The 20,297-nt window shown below is 45.3% G+C and overlaps 1 protein-coding gene across 2 annotated transcripts in view; it reads right to left on the bottom strand.

The window, feature by feature from the left end:
- ABTB3 (ankyrin repeat and BTB domain containing 3) overlaps window positions 1–20,297 on the bottom strand; it is a 328,533-nt gene that overhangs the window by 29,139 nt on the left and 279,097 nt on the right. For both annotated transcript variants that reach the window (XM_073621224.1, XM_073621225.1), the window contains 5 exons: window positions 19,351–19,503; window positions 16,530–16,695; window positions 16,139–16,228; window positions 11,624–11,725; window positions 9,871–9,964 (listed from right to left, as the gene is read on the bottom strand). In XM_073621224.1, the coding sequence (XP_073477325.1) occupies window positions 9,871–9,964; window positions 11,624–11,725; window positions 16,139–16,228; window positions 16,530–16,695; window positions 19,351–19,503 (605 nt within the window). The remainder of the gene's footprint in view (window positions 1–9,870; window positions 9,965–11,623; window positions 11,726–16,138; window positions 16,229–16,529; window positions 16,696–19,350; window positions 19,504–20,297) is intronic.

Genomic DNA, 20,297 nt, shown 5'->3' with positions numbered 1-20,297 from the left:
ACTTTTCATTTACCAGAGTGTTATTTAATTAAAGTCAACACTACAATGTGTCTTGGATTCAGAGGTTTAGCCCCAATCACATTGGAGCGATCTGTCATGCAATGTCAAATCGCGGCAAAAAATTGTGGCAAAATCGCGTGAATTTTAGGTCGCACAAGTGTGAAAGGGGCCTTAGACAGATTTGTGAACAATATTTGAGAGAAATAGGCCATTTGTGTCACATAGAAAAAGTTGTAGATCTTTGAGTTCAGCTCATGATAAATAGGGGCAAACACAAAAGTGTTGCGTTTTTAATTTTGCTCAGTGTAAATGCACTTGAAAAAACGTGCCTTAGGAGCATATTTGCAGCTGCTTAGCTACTTTTTACCTGCCAGGAGAAGAGCGTTCCGAAGTGGTCTAGTGTGCATGAGGCCTAAATGTCCAGGGTTGGGAATATAAAAAATGAAGTATAACTTTCTCCCCCATTAAAGTCAGGATATTTCTAGTGAAGCTTAGCATTAACTGTTAAACAATGAATTCATTACCTGGTGCCTGCAAGCATCTTTTCAGTATGGAAGTGCAGCCTGCTCATTCACTAGGGACCAGTGATGTCACCGAACCACTGGCAATCTTTCAAGAGAGCCATCTACCATTGTGTACATTTGTAGGGGACCTTCATTACTAAGCTCCAGTGGGTGGGGCGAAGGATGTCAGAGGGCCATCTTACACATGTTAACCAATTTTTCCAAGTATGTTACACACTACTGGATGGTGATATTTTCAGCTACTACCCCATTCCTGGGTACCAGCGGGACTATATGCACTCTCCTTGCTTTGCTTAGAGCGGAACTACAAGCATTAACAGGTCACTTTGCCGCTCTACCTGAGTTAAACTGTATCCACTGCCAAGAATCATAGGACTGGCCTAACAGAATTGCATGTTTTGGTAGGTAAGGCAGTTAAAGTGTATCCTTAACCAAAACTTTTTTTCTGTTTTATTTTAGATAGAGTAGGGAATGGTTAAAACACAGGTGAGATTTGTTTGCTGTCTGTATCTCATTGGAGACATTTTCCACCACTTTCCTTCCCTAAAGACAAAACAGGAATAGGGAGCAATTATCTGCAGAGTAAGGAAAATTCCCTCTTAGATGACTGTCCCCAGAACAGGTGTTCCCACTGAATGATTGCTACTCACCTTTCTGTTCCAGTGGCAGCTGTAACATTTTGGAAATTTGGTCACCATGAAAAAGCAGAGGGTGTGTTAGGGAAATTAGATATTATGGGCAGGGATTAAAGTTTTTAATCCAAGGGGGGCGTGGCTTGGATGGCTTCCCGGGCGGACGTGTTTCACTGAGGCTCCTGCTCCGACCTGCCTGCATAGAGCTGGAACCTGCACCTCTCCGCAGCAAAACATGGGCAAACCACGCAAAAACAAAGAAACGGACCCCAGAGGACACACAACCCGTTCTTCCTCGGTCCCCCCGCCACTCATTACCGAGTATTTCGGGCAAGGAGCTACGGCCGGACACCAGGAGGCCAAGATGGCGCCGGCGCCACACACAGCAATCTCACCCTCTCCTCCTCTACAAGCCTCCGTGGACCGCAGGAGTAACAGGTACGGATCCGAGGGTGACCTGCCCGCCACCCATTCTCCGATCCCCCCTGCTGACCTCTCGATCGGCTCCCCCTCCGGAGGATATGTCCTGGGCAGCTTATCACAAACTTTTCCCCCATGCCTCATAGGGCCTGCGCCATCTGTATCCACCGGCCAGCCATCCCCCTCCTGGGACTCCTATGCCCCAGAATGGGACCCTCGTTCCCTGCCGCAACGTTCCCAACTACACAGGGATAGAGCCCCCTCTCTCTCCCCTCTTCAGAGAGATGCAGTCCAGGCCCCAGAACTTTCACAGGCCTCAAGGCCACCAGGATCCCAGGGGGCTCATTCACAACCCGGGAGTATCCTCTGCACTTGTATTTTTTATATTACAGTTTTTGAATTTCCAGGACACATCTTACTATTGCTCCAAACTTTACGAATCAATAGCCTCAGTGGTTTATACTTTTATTCGGGTCATAACCAGGAATATAGGTATGTCGGTTGCCAGTTGATGCATGCAGGTTACATGTTTTTCCTGTTATTTAGTTCCTCTTTTGCGAATTTAGATGCAGGCAGGTCCGGAGGGGGGTCGTCCCCTCGTTGGATCCGTCCTCTCCTCCCCCCGGGGCTCTCCGAATGGCTCCTTCCTCTATTTTTTCTGACAATGGCACTTCTGCCTCCGATGTCAGAGGGGGCCCTTCGGAGTCTCCCACCCCATCACTCTATGTAGGTGGGTTATATTGTGAATGGTTAACTAAACTTGACCTTGTACTAATTTTTGTGTTTTTTTTCTGTTTTTTACTCTTTTTTTTCTGCTCTTCCTCTACTGTTATCCCCGCTCCTCTTCCCTTTCTCAATTTTCTGGGCGCCGCTCGCCTCCGGGACCTGGTTCAGGTACGGAGGGTCGCAGACCTCCAAACCGTAATCAACATGGAGACCCAATATAGGGACATCCTATATTCCAAGACTCTACTACGCCCACTAGGTAAGCAACCGTCTCTCCCCGCAGCACACCCACCATGATTGACATATTTTCACTAAACGTAAAGGGCCTTAACTCAAATGTTAAGAGAAGCCTAGCGCTACGAGAGTTCAAACGGTCCAAAGCTGACATTATTTTCATTCAGGAGACCCACCTTGATAAAATGGGCACTATGACATTTGCACGGCGACAATACCCTCATATATACCAGGCCTCTGGCCCACATAAATGAGCAGGGGTGGCAATTCTTTTTAGACAAGGCTCCCCCTTTCAGTTGCAATCCCTATACTCTGACCCACTGGGACACTTCCTCATCCTCCGAGGCCTTTGGGGAGGAGCGAATATCACTCTGTGCAACATTTATGCTCCAAACACGAATCAAATCCCCTTTTTGTCTAAGGTCTTCGACCGCCTGTTTGAGGCCTCCCATCAATACCTGGTGATTGGAGGAGATTTTAACCTTGTTCATTCAGTGGGTCAGAGGAAAACCCAAGTAACAGCCAATAGAATGGCCGCCCAGTTTCGCCAACTCACTAGGAAATATGCCCTGTTTGATACATGGCGCACCACCTATCTATCTGCTAAACAATTTACTTTCTATTCCCATCCCCATATGTCCCATTCACGATTGGATTATTTTTTTGTCAACGCCCCGACTCTGCGAACATGCATGAACCCAGACATTCAGGCCATTTCTTGGTCGGATCATGCCCCGATTACACTCTCCCTGACACTCTCCCCAAGCTCCTTTCGTAAATGCCATTGGCGTCTAAACGACTTTCTACTTAAACATGACCCATCTAGAATAGAATTAGAGCAAACTTTGAAACTCTACTTTGCGGAAAATAGCACCTCTGAGATCTCCACCTCCACTCTGTGGGAGGCCCATAAGGCGGTCTTTCGAGGTCAATGCATTTCACTCTCTACTGCCCTGAAAAGAAATGCTAATACAACACGCAGCGCCCTTTTAGATAGACTTAAACATCTGGAAGCGCGTTTGCTCGCATCTCCGTCCTTAGCAACCCTTAGAGAACTCACTAGTGTTCGGGCTGGATTGAAAGATATCGACATGGGTAAAATAGAAAAGGCGTTAATTAGGCTTAGACAGACGTATTACGACAAAGCCAACAAATCACATACGCTTCTGGCGAAACAGCTTCGCGACAAAGCAGCAACTACTACAACTACACAACTTAGGGAAGCAAATGGGGTCCTTCAGTCCCACCCTAATAAAATAGCACAACTTTTTCATGACTTCTATTCTGAACTGTATAATGACCCGAGTGTTCCGCACAACCCACCCCCTCCTGACCTATCCCAGGCCATCCATACTTATCTAGCGGAAACGGATACTCCTAGGCTTACCTCCTCTGCTCTGGAGACTCTTAATGCCTCCATTACGGAGGAGGAGGTGACAGAAACAATTAAACTGCTACCAAACAATAAGGCCCCTGGGCCTGATGGACTACCATACCTTTATTACAAGACGTTCCTGTCACATTTACTCCCCCATATGACAAACCTTTTTAACTCATTTCTCTCTGACACACCCATTCCCAGAGATATGCAAAACTCCTACCTGACATTAATCCCAAAACCAGGGAAAGACCACACTCTTCCGGCCAATTACAGACCAATAGCACTCCTCAACACAGACTTAAAAATTTTTACGAAACTGCTGGCAAACAGACTAAACAATTTTATGCCATCCCTGGTCCATAGGGACCAGGTGGGTTTTATCCCCTGCCGCCAGGCTGGGGATAACACCCGGAGGGTTATTGACCTAGTGGAGGTTGCAAACAGGAATTCAATGGAGGCAATACTGCTCAGCCTGGATGCCGAAAAAGCCTTTGACAGGCTGGGCTGGCCTTTCCTGTTCGCGACTCTCAACCGGGCTGGTATTGAGGGCCCATTCCTCCGAGCTATTACCCATCTATACTCGGCCCCAACAGCCCAGGTTCGCACTAACTTTGCCACCTCCCCTACCTTTTTGATCTCTAATGGGACCCGACAAGGCTGCCCACTCTCCCCTCTGTTAAATGCCCTATGCATTGAACCGTTAGCAGCCCATATCAGAAATAATCCAAGTATTCATGGTATTCCAGTCCGTACTAGAGAATTCAAGATCTCCTTATTTGCGGATGATGTTCTTCTCACTCTCGCCCAACCTCGCATATCCCTCCCAAACTTACAAGTACAGCTGGAAAGGTATAGCATCCTTTCGGGTTATAAAATTAACAGTTCCAAGACGGAGGCTCTCCCTCTTAATTTATCCCCCCAAACATTATCCACACTCTCGCAAACATTTCCATACTCTTGGCGGTCCTCTTCCCTAAAATACCTGGGAATACATATAACATCCACATACGATACACTATACAAAGCCAATTTCCCCCAAATGTTCACCTCTATCAGAGCTTCCCTAACCAAATGGAAATCTCTGAAACTGTCCCTTTTTGGCAGACTTGCAACCTTGAAGATGACGATACTACCCAGACTTCTATATCTTTTTGAGACACTCCCTATTCCCATTCCGTGTTCACACCTAAAAAAACATTCCAGCCGACCTGATAAACTTTTTCTGGAACTATAAAAGACATCGAGTTGCTAGATCTGTTTTATATGCCCCACGTAACCAGGGTGGACTGGCGTTCCCCAACATAGCTAAGTACTATTTGGCAGCTCAACTAAGACCTATAGCCTCCTGGTGCTGCCTACATGCTTACAATAGGTGGACACAGATAGAAAAGCTGTGGCTAGCCCCCATACACCCAAACTCCATGCTTTGGAGCTCCGATATACCCCCCGGCAGCATACAACTGCTAGGACCGATGGCTCTACTACGTACCTTATGGCGACGGGCTAAATTGAAATATCCGCTCACCACCACATCCTCCCCAGTCACTTCATTCCTATTCACACCCAATATTCCTGACAGCTTAACTTCACAGATGTCCCACTTTTGGATGGATAAGGCCATATTCCGTTATGGACAACTAATTGATCCTAAAACCAGAATGTTGCGACCCTTCCTAGACCTGCAAAAGTCTTTTGATATCCCCAAGCAGGCTTTTTTCAGTTACCTACAACTACGCCATTATGCACAATCATTGGGGTCGAATTTGAGATTTTCCCCCCTCACAGACTTTGAAAAGCTTTGTTTAGAGGGTTCGTCCCCTAGAGGCATGATCTCCCGCACCTATCAGATACTGATCACAGATTTCTCACCAGACGGGCCGCGACACTCATATATGGCTAAGTGGGAGCAGGTGCTGGGCACAGAGTTATCCTTAAGGACCTGGCAATCCATATGGACCCAGGCCACTAAAAGCTCCATATGCACGCTTTATAAAGAGAATCAATTTAAGATTCTATATCACTGGTATCAGACCCCTGACCTGCTCCACTCCATATACCCTTCGGCCGACTCCTGTTGTTGGAGATGCTATAAAGATAGGGGAACACTATTTCATGTCTATTGGACCTGCCCTCTAATCATTCCCTATTGGAATATGGTTCACTCCCTACTCCAGTACATCTTTGATGTTGAAATGCTCCTCGACCCGAGGACCTTTCTCTTGGGCCTTCCACCTGCCGCCTTCTCTAAAGTGTCCAAAAAACTCTTAGCCCATGTGCTTACTGCAGCACGCTGCCTGGTGGCCCTAAAGTGGAAAAAAAGAGAACCCCCCTCGCTAACTTAGTTGCATTCCAGGATCAGAGATGTCAAGAGAATGGAATATCTCACGGCCTCATTAAATGATACACTTGATAAGCATAATCGTATCTGGGAACCCTGGGTTTTGTTGGAGACCCCTGCGACCTGAAAGTATATGTCGTTTATGTATTAATGACCCGCTCTCCGCCGGCCTGGCCCGGACCCTGGAGGCGAGTGGCCCCCCCTCCCCCTTTTTTTCTGTCTTTCCCTTCTTTCTTCCTTCCTCTCTATATCTGAGAATTTATATGTTTAAGCATATGGTACTAGCGTATACACTGTTTGAGATGTATTATTATCCAGTAAATCCACTTCTTTTTATCACTAACTGTTTATACTGTAAAGATTTGCCGCCCAACATGTGAGTGATAGCGTGCCAAATTGAACTGTGATATTATGATCTCTTTCTCTTCATGTACCCAATGCTAAAATGCTGTATTTGTTTTTCTGTGGAAAAATAATAAAAAATGTCAGTTATAAAAAAAAAAAAAAAAAAAAGTTTTTAATCCAAAAGGTATTTTGAATTTTGCAGTATACAACTTATGCCGCGTACACACGAGCGGACTTTCTATCCTACTTGGTCCGGCACACTTTCCGACGGACTTTGTCCGCCAGGTGCGCCGGACTTTAAAACGGACGGACTTGCCCACACACGCCGGGGCTTTCCGGCGGGCTAAGTCCGCCCGTCTTTCCGACGGACTTTCGCCGGAGTTCCGGCGGACTTTCAGAATGAACGGACTTGCCCACACACGGACAAGTCCGTTCATTTTGAACGTGACTCAGGTGCGACGGGACTAGAAAAGGATGTCAATCTTGCCGCTTTTATCGGCGAGATTGACACCTTGCTAGCCCCGTCGCGGGGCATACCAGGCCCTTAGGTCTGGTATGGATTATAAAGGGGAACCCCGCTACGCCGAAAAAACGGCGTGGGGTCCCCCTAAAATCCATACCAGACCCCGATCCGAGCACGCAGCCTGGCCGGTCAGGAAAGGGGGTGGGGACGAGCGAGCGCCCCCCCCCCCTCCTGAACCGTACCAGGCCGCATGCCCTCAACATGGGGGGTGGGTGCTTTGGGGGAGGGGGGCGCCCTGCGCCCCCCCCCCCAAAGCACCTTGTCCCCATGTTGATGAGGACAAGGGCCTCTTCCCGACAACCCTGGCCGTTGGTTGTCGGGGTCTGCGGGCGGGGGCTTATCGGAATCTGGGAGCCCCCTTTAATAAGGGGGCCCCCAGATCCCGGCCCCCCACCCTATGTAAATGAGTATGGGGTACATGGTACCCCTACCCATTTACCTAGGAAAAAAGTGTAAGTAATAAAACACACTACACAGGTTTTTAAAATATTTTATTAAACAGCTCCGGGGGGGGGGATCTTCCTCCGGCTTCGGGGGTCTTCTTCCGGCTTCGGGGGTCCCTCCGCTTCATCTTCTCCCGGCGTCCGGTTGGTTCTTCTCCGCTCTCCGGCCTCTTCTCCCGGTGTCGCAGGTCTTCGGCCGGCCCCTCCGCTCTCTTCATGTAGCTCTATTGCGAGCGGAGGTCCGGACTTCTGGGCTTCTTGGCTTCTTGGCTTCTCTTCTCTTCCCCCAGATGTTGACACGACGCTCTCTCCGGCTGGACTGGTCTCTGAGGGCTGCGTTGTGACTTATATAGGCGGAGACCCCGCCCCATATGATGTCACAGTCCCTGGGCATGCTGGGACTGTGACGTTTTAGGGGGCGTGGTCGACCACGCCCCCTAAAACGTCACAGTCCCAGCATGCCCAAGGACTGTGACATCATATGGGGGCGGGGTCTCCGCCTATATAAGTCACAACGCAGCCCTCAGAGACCAGTCCAGCCGGAGAGAGCGTCGTGTCAACATCTGGGGGAAGAGAAGAGAAGCCAAGAAGCCAAGAAGCCAAGAAGCCAAGAAGCCCAGAAGTCCGGACCTCCGCTCGCAATAGAGCTACATGAAGAGAGCGGAGGGGCCGGCCGAAGACCTGCGACACCGGGAGAAGAGGCCGGAGAGCGGAGAAGAACCAACCGGACGCCGGGAGAAGATGAAGCGGAGGGACCCCCGAAGCCGGAAGAAGACCCCCGAAGCCGGAGGAAGATCCCCCCCCCCCCGGAGCTGTTTAATAAAATATTTTAAAAACCTGTGTAGTGTGTTTTATTACTTACACTTTTTTCCTAGGTAAATGGGTAGGGGTACCATGTACCCCATACTCATTTACATAGGGTGGGGGGCCGGGATCTGGGGGCCCCCTTATTAAAGGGGGCTCCCAGATTCCGATAAGCCCCCGCCCGCAGACCCCGACAACCAACGGCCAGGGTTGTCGGGAAGAGGCCCTTGTCCTCATCAACATGGGGACGAAGGTGCTTTGGGGGGGGGGGGCGCAGGGCGCCCCCCTCCCCCAAAGCACCCACCCCCCATGTTGAGGGCATGCGGCCTGGTACGGTTCAGGAGGGGGGGGGGGGCGCTCGCTCGTCCCCACCCCCTTTCCTGACCGGCCAGGCTGCGTGCTCGGATCGGGGTCTGGTATGGATTTTAGGGGGACCCCACGCCGTTTTTTCGGCGTAGCGGGGTTCCCCTTTATAATCCATACCAGACCTAAGGGCCTGGTATGCCCCGCGCTCGCCGCAATAGGAAGATTTGTTTTTCCTATTGCAGCGAGCGCGAGATGCAATACCATCCCCTCGTGTCGTATTTGGTCTGTCGGACCAGCCTACACACGAGCGGGCTTTCCGTCGGACCAGCACACACACGAGCGGACTTTCCGCCCGAAACTGAGTCCGACGGAAAGATTTCAAACATGTTTAAAATCTAGGTCCGGCGGGCTTTTGGGAAGAAGTCCGCCGGAAAAGTCCGCCGCCGCCCACACACGGGCGGATTGTCCGGCACACTCTGGTCCGCCGGACCAAGTATGCCGGAAAGTCCGACCGTGTGTACGCGGCATTAGTAAAGTAGATCAATGGCTTGGACCATGATACAGGAATGACAAGATTGAGATCACAGAAAGATGATGTCATCATCCAGCAACGTTGGTGCTTATCTGCACAGAAAGTCGCAGTACACATCTTTATCTTCAGGGTTAGATTTACCTGTGTCTATATTCTGCAGAGGCAAAGAGCCATGGCCTTTTCCTCAATAGCTGTTGAGTACACATTTGTTTTGAACGCCAAAGCTTGTGTGCCTGTTTCAGTGCTGGAAAGGTGCATACTTCTGAACATGATGAAGATTGTGGTGATTCCTTCTCACAGTGCTGGTACTGTGAATTATCCCTTATTGGTGGTATAAGTACAGAAGCATCCAGAGTTGTTACAGCAGAGAATGAAGGAAATCTATAGAGGCTCCGCATCCTGCCAGGTCGGCTCTCCAAATCTGTATGCAAGTTGGTTTAATATACAACTTAATGTAAAATAAAAAAACAGAGATTCCATAGCCACACATTTCCTGCATTCCCTGTGTAAGGTGTATTCTGGAACTGTCACCTTTGCTCAGACTGCTCAGAGGGGTTCTATAGAGGCTCTACATCCTGCAGGATCAATTCTCCAGTTTGTTGGCATTTATCATAAGCACAATTAACACTCTGATATTTCTTATCAAGACTTTAAAAACCTACCTGCTGCAGCCGCCAACTGTAAAGGAGTTTCTGAATAATTCTCCTCCCCAGATTCTAAAGATCCTTCCACACTGGCACCTGCATCTAAAAGTAACTAGAAGTAAAACACATACAGTACACGTTAGACATGGAAAATACACGCAGATAGCCCTATAATATAAATGGGAAATAGTGATTGTTGTCCTGGATGTTTTATTTAAACAGTAAAGCCATGGGTTGAATTATGAAAAAATTTTCATTCGAAAATATCTTCTAAGAATTTTCGTTTGAATTTCGCACCATTAGTGGGCCACAGCAACAGAAGATTTTCACGCGGCCATCAAATATGAGTGGCATGTTGGAAATAGTTTGAAAAACTAATGATTTTCTAATTAATGATGGGAGAATCGTGTGAGAAATATAATCAAAAAAGAAATGCACATGAGCACAAGAAAAGAAAATTCCTGGAAAGGAAATAACATTCCTAAAAAGAAAAGAATATTCCCAGAAAAATTATTTTCTGTAGCAACACAAGGTGAAATTGAAGGCTTTGTCGTCGATTTTCTAAATCAATGGCGGCACCATCGGATCACAAAACACACAAAATTTCTGCTTTTCTAAAGAAAATGCGTTTGGAATTCGACCCATGTATGGCCTGCATAACATAGAAGAACACAGTTTGCACATTACTTAGAGGTATATTTTTAAAGCAGTGAATCTGGAATTCATCCAACATTCACTGCAGGTGAAGCTTCCTGGTGCATGCTTCAAATGGCAGTGATTAGGTCCACCACCAGGGAGTGTTTTGTAAAAGTCACATTCACTACTTTCTAAATATGCTTCTTCAAGTATATCTTACACTATTGCGGCTTGTGGCTCACAGCCGGGGTGTCGGTGCGTCCCCGTCCACCGATTCAGGTCCGATTTCAGCCCGAATTTTTGGGCTGAATTCGGATCTGAAATGGACCAAAAGGCACACAGGACCCCTGTGCAAATTTGCACCGGAGCCGCAGCAGAGATATGTGAACCGGCTTCCTACCATGCAAATTGGATGCGGAGAAACCCGCATCCAATTTGCATAGGTGTGAACCCAGCCTAAAGCTAATTTGTTTTTAGGTTTTGGACCAGGTAGGGAATGGTTAAAACCCTGTCAAGATCTGCTGTTGCTGTCTCCTTTGGGAGATTTCACCTCATTTGCTGTTCTCTAGACATTGTTAATGAGAGGACAGCTCTACAAATTTAAGTGGTTGTAAAGTCTCAAGGTTTTCCTTGAGACCACAGACCCCCCCTTTTTCTTACCTGAGCCCGATCCGATCCAGCGATGTGCACAAGCGCAGTGGCTCCAACAGCTGTCCCTCTCCTGATTGGATAGATTGATAGCAGCGGGAGCCATTGGCTCATGGGAGCAGGTGGCCCAGTCCCACTGTCTGTGTCAATGGATGCAGCAGCGGGACTCGGGAGAGAGTCCGCACAGGTGCCCCCAGGGAAAACGGCTTCCCATGGGGGCACCGATAAAGAGGAGGGGGCTGGAGCGCCGGGAAAGGACCCCAGAAGAGAAGGATCGGGGCTGTTCTGTGCAAAATGATTGCACAGAGCAGGTAAGTATAGGCATGTTTGTTATTTAAAAAAAACAAACAAGCGTTTACATCCCCTTTAAGGAAAAGCCATAGCTTTGAATTCAGGTTGTTTTCTGTGGGCAGCTGACATTTTTATTTTAGATATACTTTTGATAATAAAGCTTGTTTTTTTTCTATACAATTCTGTGAAATATTACCTGTACAACAGGAATGTGGCCCTGAAGGACTGCAAACGTCAGGGCTGTCCAGTGGCGTGTTTCTGGGTGGACAGATGGGTATTTATGTGCCGTACTTGGGACCTTGAATAAAACATGAATAAGTCAGTCCAAAGGGTAAACATTTCTTTGCAGTTTAGAAAGACATACAGTGCATCCGGAAGGTATTCACAGCGCTTCACTTTTTTCACATTTTGTTATGTTACAGCCTTATTCCAAAATGAACTAAATTCTTAATTTTCCTCACAATTCTACAACAATAACCCATAATGACAATGTGAAAGAAGTTTGTTTGAAAGATTTGCAAATTTATTACAAATAAAAAATGAAAAAAAAAATCCCATGTACATAAGTATTTACAGCCTTTGCTCAATACTTTGTTAAAGCACCTTTTGCACCTCAAGTCTTTTTTTTTATCGTACATCGCAGGACACAGAGTCAGTTATTTTAATGATAACTACTTGGATTATACGCCACCTATAGGTGAATGGACACTGGTAGATCAATCAAACGGGAAGTCATCCCCTATATAACCCCTCCATCACAGGAAGCACATCAGTTTTTCCGCCGGTGTCTGTAAGGTGGTGGTCACTGATGCATGTGCTCTTGGAGCATACTTGGAGGTCTGCACGGTTCTATTAAGAATCATGGACTTCAATCGGATCCATTCGAAAAAAGCTATCAGCCAAAATGGATGGTACCCAGGCCTCATTGGAAGGAGAGAAGATTCCTTGAGGTCTTGCCTGTAATGCAGCCTTATGGTGCTGGACCCTGTGTAATGGAGCCCTGTGCAGTGTTTGTTCTGACCATGGTGCTTTCCTACAGGGTGCTCTACAGGTCCAAGGGAGTGGACCCCACATTAAGGGGGACCCAGTTTCTGAAGGTCTTTTATGACAAAGCTTGCTGTGATGGCTGAAGATTGGACTTCTGTTATGTTCAGAGTCCTGCAGCGGGAATGGTAAGTCTGCATTTGTTTGCAGTTTCTCTTTAACCTCCCTGGCGGTATGATTATTTCAGATTTTTGATGCTGAAAGCAGTACCATTATTTTGCAAAGAAATTTGGCGTTTTATATTATAGGTCTGTAATTCTTAGGAATAATTCACTTAAATCTGTCCAAACAAGAGTCTAGTAGACATCCCGGGTATGATAAAGTTTGAAAAACGAAATAAAAAATTATAATATAATAAATAACTATAAATAATTATAACAAATAATAATATAATAATAATAAAAAATATTCAATAATGTAATCAAATCAAAAACACTGAAATTTGTTGCAGAATTGTCACTTTCGTTACTTTTAGTGTTTGATGAAGGATTTCCCCACAAATCACTATCGCTCAATTCTGCAAGCGATTCTAATTTATTATCGCTGTTTTCTTGCTGGTCTGAAACCACTTTTGATGTAAAGGGACAGTTTTGGTTGCTATGGACAATCTCCAGTTTCCAGGCAGAAAGAACTGGATGCAGGACACTGCACATATAAAACTGCATGCAGGACACTGGACAGAGCACTAGGGACAAAGGGGATGTGAAATTATTTGATACAGTACTGTAATTGGTAAGATTACAGTATACTATATCTGTACTGTGTGTATTACTTTTTGAATTTGGCGCCGAACTCCGTCCCCGTGCGTCGCAACACTCGCAGGGAACAGAGCTCGGCACTGTGAATCGAGCGAGACACGGCGGCTCGCAGATCACAGCGGGGAGACATCGCAGGATCCAGGGGACAAGGTAAGTAACATCTACAAGGATCCTGCGATGTGATCCCTAGTCTGGCTCGAGGATACCGCTTTTGGTATTGAAAATCCACTCCGAGCCAGACTCGGGAATACCGCCAGGGGGGTTAAAAAATAAAAAGAGAGATCTGACTCTGTTCTGGCCACTGGGGGCAGTGTGCTGTTTAATCAGGCTGTGTACTTCTTAACTGTGTCGGTTGCGGTTTCTCCTCCAGCCACTAGAGGGGGCATGCTCTCGATCAGTATGGCCTAATTTTATATAGGCAGGAAGTGGAAGGGCGGCCATGTTGCCATGTGGTCAACAGCTCAGCAGGGCCTCTGGAGACATGACAGCAGCCCATGCATACTAACAAAGTGTGAGTACTTACTATGGGAGAACTGTGTGGACAAGTCATGATTATATGCTGCATATTTGCTGCCTAATCTGGGGGGACTGTTCAACTGTAAGTCGATACACCCCTGGACAGATAGCAATTCACGTTAAAGTGTTTTTTACTGCTTGGAAGGCAGGTGCAGCATAGTATACATGCTTGAAAACTTGTTGCTTAAAGGCATGTTTAAATATACACATGTTTGGAAAAACATGGGCATGGAAGCACTTTAAGGAATTGTGTCTTCAGTATAGCATGCATTTGGTCTTTTTTCGCTGTTCTGAAACAGCATAGAGGCTGCATTGGATGAATATGTGCTTGGCTAAATCCTGCAGGACTAGTATGGGGCCAACTGCAGTTAAGCAGGTGCATGCTTGCAAATTAGCTAAAACACACGATTGCTGGAATGCACGGTTGCTGAAACACACTGTTGCTAAAGATACATATTATGCATGTTCGCATAAAGATACATGGTTGCATAAGGATACATGGTTGCATAAGGATGCATGTTTATAAATGTTCTCATAAATATACATGGTTATACATGTTTGCATAAAGATACATTGTTGCAGAAAGTTGCATGTTTATACGTGTTTGCATAAAGATACATGGTCGCATAAAGATACATGGTCGCATAAAGATACATGATCACATAAAGATACATGTCTGCATATAGATACATGTATGCATAAAGATGCATGTTTATACATGTCTGCATAGATGTGTGTTGCGGAATGTTGCATAAACAAGTTTCATAAACGCATGCTTGCTTGTTGCGTAAATGCATGTTTCCATGGGCATGTATTGTATAAATGTGTGTCTACAGGGACGCATGCTTTCATACTTTGACTAAATGCATAGTTGCATAAGCACATGCTTACATGCTTCCATAAACACATGCTTCCATAGATGCATGTTGCTTAAACACATGCTGGTATGTTTTCATTTGTACTGTATATGTTTATTTACATTAAGCTGAATACATATGTGCTTATTTTCCTAGGACTACATAAATATGTGCTTATTTGCCTAGGACTACATGCATATGTGCTTATTTGCCTAGGACTACATAAATATGTGCTTATTTGCCTAGGACTATATATATATATATATATATATATATATATATATATATAAGCATTGTAATATATATATATATATATATATATATATATATATATATATTATATATATATATATATATATATATATATATATTTATTTTTTTTGTGGGGGGGGGGGCACAGTCAGTGTCCATGTCTATTGTTATTTTTTAATTATTCTTACAATCCTTATTTTTCACTTTTTTTTATTCAACCCTGTTGGGGGCTAGGGGGGCTTTGGTGACATGTCAGGGGTCTAAACAGACCCCTGGCATCTCCCCGTTGAGAAATGAGAAACTGAGCCTAGAGATTCCCCAGTCCCTTTCTCAGCAGCCTCAGCTGCACTGAAGATAAATGGACAGGAGACAGAGGCTCCTCTCCATTCATAAACGGAGACATTGTAAACACAGTTTACAATGCTCAGTTATGAATGGACAGAGTCAGTAATCACTGACTCTGTTCATTCGCAAAAGGAAGGAGCCGGTAAATGACATATTTACCTTTTCCTTCCTCCGCTCTCCATCCTGAAAGATCTGGGACAGTGGGGCTGAGGACCGCATGGAGGGGGAGTGGAGGAGGAGGGACCGAGGGAGCACACAGAAGGGGACCGGAGGAGGACAGGGGGGATTGAAGAAGCACACAGAGGGGGACCCCAGGAGGACAGGGGGGGGGACCGGAGGAGTCCACAGAGGACCCCATAGGAGAACACAAAGGGGAGTTGAAAGAGAATACAGGGGACACTCAGGAACAATTGGTGTGGCGGTGGGTGAAGTTATAATCACCGATCTCCCTGTGTGGGTTTCAATAAAGCAGCTGAAAAATGCGGAGGGGAGAGGAGACGCGGCTGTCAGCTGCTTTATTGAAAGCCACACAGGGAGATCGGTGATTATAACTTCCCCCACTGCCGCACTGATTGTTCCTGAGTGTCCAGGTATCGGATTAGGCATCAGGAGCATTTGCATGAGTACTCCTGCAAATACTCGGTATCGGGACAACCCTACATATTATATTATATTATATTATTATATTTCACTATTTATAAGTTGATAGACTGGCTGCGCAGGAGGATTAATTGTTCTTTTGTTTTGTTAAATGTAACATGCCTTCACAACACATTTCATTGCACAATTTCTTGTTCTTTTTTGTCCATAAAAATGTTCTTTTAGTGTCCATGTAGAAAAAGTGAGCAGTTTAGCTCTGAAAATCCATATTGAAGGTCTGTTGAATCATACTGTCATAGTATTCTGATCCCTTAATGAATGCTGGTTACATCTTCTTACCTCAACATTGAGCTCCGCCCCAGCGTCTAATAACATCTGCACCATCGCTTCATCGCCTCTCACACAAGCGTACATCAGTGGGGTCATTCCCTGTGTGGAACATAAACAAGTGGATTACCTATGGAAAAAATACTTTATCCATATCATAAATATGGCTAATGTTACTAAGACCTAGATTTCGCACTCCAGATGGGTGGCAAATGAGACTCAATACTGCTAATGCATGGTTGGCGAATTCAAGCAACCCAACAGCAGTTCAGTGACAAATTATAATTAAATTGTTAATTTCCTCCTTTGTAAATACTCCCCTATAATAGAAAAAAAAAAAAAAAAAAAACGTTTTTATGTTGTAGATGTCATATCACTTACTATCATTAGATGGCGCACTTACTTGCTCGCTCATGCTATTAATTCCTTCAGGGCCGAGCAGAGTCACAGCTTGCTTGACTAAATCCGTCCTGCCACAGTTCAACATTCTAAATCCAAGGTCTTGTTTAAACTTGGCTTCTGTGGCCACTGCGTCAAGTTTGCGAGACGCACAAAAACAGTCGTCAGCCCTGCAGAAAATAGACCAACAATGTGACATGAATTATGATGACAATCCTTTCCCAGGCTTTAGCAGACCAAAGTCTTTCAGCGTTAACAATAAAAATAAGTCGATGTGTGCTATGTGTTTTTCTATTAATCAATTTAAAAATACTTGGCAGAAATGGCTAAGAAATCCGAGAGCTTCTAACTATTTAAAGAATTGTGAGCTATGAACTCTTATAAGATTGAATATCATATGGTTTACATCACCCAGCCCTGTTCATTTTCCTAACCCTTGGTAACCAAGCTCCGCCCACAGATAGTTCCCATTTTGGGTAGGCACATAGGGGTTTCCAATTATATGACCATTATCTGTTGTCTTTGTCATTTTAAATTTTTCAATAAACATTCTCTAATTGTCTGTTATTCTATTATTTATGCAATGTGAAAAGTAATACCAAAATAACTGTGATCACTACTGTTGGAAATGTTTATCTTAAAACTAATAAAAAGCTTAAAGTAAAAAAATATAAAATAATTCTATGAAAATGTACAGTTTCTAAAGTAATAACTTTTGTAGATTTCCCAGTGGTGAACAGATCTCTAAATAACATAATATATTTATAGTTCAGTCTTATGTTTTTTGATGATTGGAGTGAGATAAAAAAAATGCAACATGTTTGCATTTTTATGCAATAAACAGCAGCCTACCTCAACACAGAACAGTACTGTCAATCTTTAGCAGATGCTTCCTTCCTCTGCTGCAGTTTCGCTTTCACTAACAGGTCTCCTTCCTACCCCACCCCCACCCTATGAATTAGACAGTAAAAAGAGAAGCAGCACACTAATTGTCTAATCTATCTGTCAGTCTGCCCCTTCCTCCAATCAGCATGCTCCTTGAATTGCAACACACCTAACTGGCTCCCTGTGCTGCTTCTCTCTCCCTACTCTAAGCTCTGCTGTACAGGGACTGCAAAGGTTGTTGACCAGTTAAGGTAGTTACCCTGCTAGCAAAACTAAGGATGTGCCATTGGGGGTTATTTACTAAAGGCAAATCCACTTTGCACTACAAGTGCAAACCATAAGTGCAAAGTGCACTTGAAATTGCACTGAAAGTGCACTTGGAAGTGCAGTCGCTGTAAATCTGAAGGGTAGATCTGAAATGAGTGAAAGCTCTGCTGATTTTATTATCCAATCATGTGCAAGCTAAAATGCTGTTTTTTATTATCCTTGCATGTCCCCCTCGGATCTACAGCGACTGCACTTCCAAGTGTACTTTCAGTGCAATTTCAAATGCACTTTGCACTTGTAGTTTGCACTTGTAGTGCAAAGTGGATTTGGCTTTGGTCAATAACCCCCATCAATGGCGACCCTAGGAGGGGGCCCTGACCCCCCCCCCAACATTATGCTGTGCCCCACCATGTGCCCCCAATAAAAAAAAAAATTTTTTTTACAAAAAATCAATGTCTAATGGGGCGTACACACGGTCGGACTTTTCGTCTACAAAAGTCCAACGGACGCCGACGGACTAAAGCTGGCTGGTAATCCGATCGTGTGTGGGCTTCTCCGGACTTTCAGCAGACTTTTTCAGCCTCAAATCCGACGGACTTTAGATTTGAAACATGCTTCAAATCTTTACGTCGTAACTACGACGGACCCCGAAATCCGCTCGTCTGTGTGCTAGTCCGACGGACAAAAACCCACGCTAGGGCAGCTATTGGCTACTGGCTATGAACTTCCTTATTTTAGTCCGGTGTACGTCATCACGTACGAATCTGTCTGACTTTTGTGTGGTCGTGTGTAGGCAAGTCCGTTCGTTAGAAAGTCTGCTGCAAGTCCGCCGAAAGTCCGCCGGAAGTCTGTCGGACAGGCTGTCGGACTTCTGTAGACGAAAAGTCCGACCGTGTGTACGCCCCATAAGAGGGAGAGGGTCCACAGTCAGCTCCTGCGGGTGATTCCTCCCCCCTCCCTCTGCTTGCTGACACTGCATAATGTGAGCGCTCACACAACCACGGCATCCTCATTGGCAGGGAGAAGAGCGAGTTGGAGGAAGGACTTTCTCCCATCCTTAGGACAGGAGAACCAGCCTGTAAATTCCAAGAGATGCCAGACCAGAGCGGTCAATAGCAGGGGCAGGACAGCAGGAGGAGGCTGGGGAACCCCACAGTGGCAGAACACCAGGGCCCGGAGGCAAGACAACCTTTGCAACCCTGATAGTTCTCCCACTGCTTTGGACCCTTATATTTTCTTGGTATGCTGGTGACATATATCTCTTGTTTTCTGCCACCCTGGGGGACCCCAATACAGTAGGAAGGGAGCTCACTGCAGACCATGTGAAAGGACCATTGTGGGGTCATAGTAAAGGGCCCCAGTATATATTTATATATCTATATATCTATATATATTTATATCTATCTATATATAGATAGATCTATAGATTTATCTTTATCTATATAGATATAGATATATCTATATATCTATATCTATATAGATATATATATATATATATATGCGCATTTATAGTTGCCCCCCTACTTTTGTCCCTGTCCCCCCATGTGCCCCCCCTAAATATGAAAGCTGGAGACGCCACTGACCCCCATTGACTACAGAGCTGCATTAATTTGCATCTCTTATATATGCTTGGAGGTCATTTTTAAACCTGTAGCATAAATGAAAGTACATACTTTAGCTGCCGTGGCTCACAGTCCACTCCTGGAAGCAGGAGACGCGCAGCCTGTCGTATATCATCGCTATCCACAGAGAAACTTCGGCGGTATCCGGCATGAGCCACAGCTACTCGTATCCATTCCATCAGGGGTGGGAGCATTAAGAACGGCCTATGAAAACAGAGGGAGAGGTGGTCAGATGCAATCGCACAGTTCAATGCAGTCATTACACTTTTGTCTCTTTTAAATATGATTAATAAATAGAGCTTAGCTGGCAGCCTTATGGTCCTTGGCGGTTCTCCCATACCGCACTGCACTTTGGGAGCTTTCCAACTGAGAAGACTGACAACCATCGTACAATCTGTACAATCTCATAGCTAATGTAACCTAATACATTCATTGCGTGTGATTGCAGATTGCTCTGCCTCCCTTGCTGTTAAATATTAAGACAGATCAGCTTGGATTTTGCTAATTCCCTTTGAAAGCTATTGACAGGTATGATGTCAGAACATAATTTGAAGCAGAACTTGAATTTCTCCAGGTCAGAGATGGTATAAAGTATCACTTTTATAAAAAAAAAATTTAGGAGTCTTTTGGAATCTGCAATACACCCTGAAGGCCTGTAGATGGTGCTATGTATATATTTTCTTTTACCACTAATATTTCAAGACACTCAAGCAGACAAAAACTAAAGAGTAGAAGAAAGGTGTGGGGTGCTGCTTGTCTAAGGGCTGATACACATGGCTGATTAGGGCTATATACTGCCCAGATCTGCGGATTTCTGTGGCAGGTAATGCAAAGTTGTTTCTGATCTGCTGCAGACAATAAATGTACAAATCAATGACAGGTTGAAACTGTCCACAGCTGTTCACATGTAATCGCATATTGAGTGATACCTGCAATTAGGCTGGGTTCACACTGGTACAACACAACAGTCATACGACTGTGGATCTGACTTTGCCCTG

The sequence above is a fragment of the Aquarana catesbeiana genome, linkage group LG03 (genome assembly GCF_042186555.1).
Source record: "Aquarana catesbeiana isolate 2022-GZ linkage group LG03, ASM4218655v1, whole genome shotgun sequence".
Taxonomy (NCBI): domain Eukaryota; kingdom Metazoa; phylum Chordata; class Amphibia; order Anura; family Ranidae; genus Aquarana; species Aquarana catesbeiana.
This window is presented reverse-complemented; position numbering and strand designations above follow the sequence as displayed.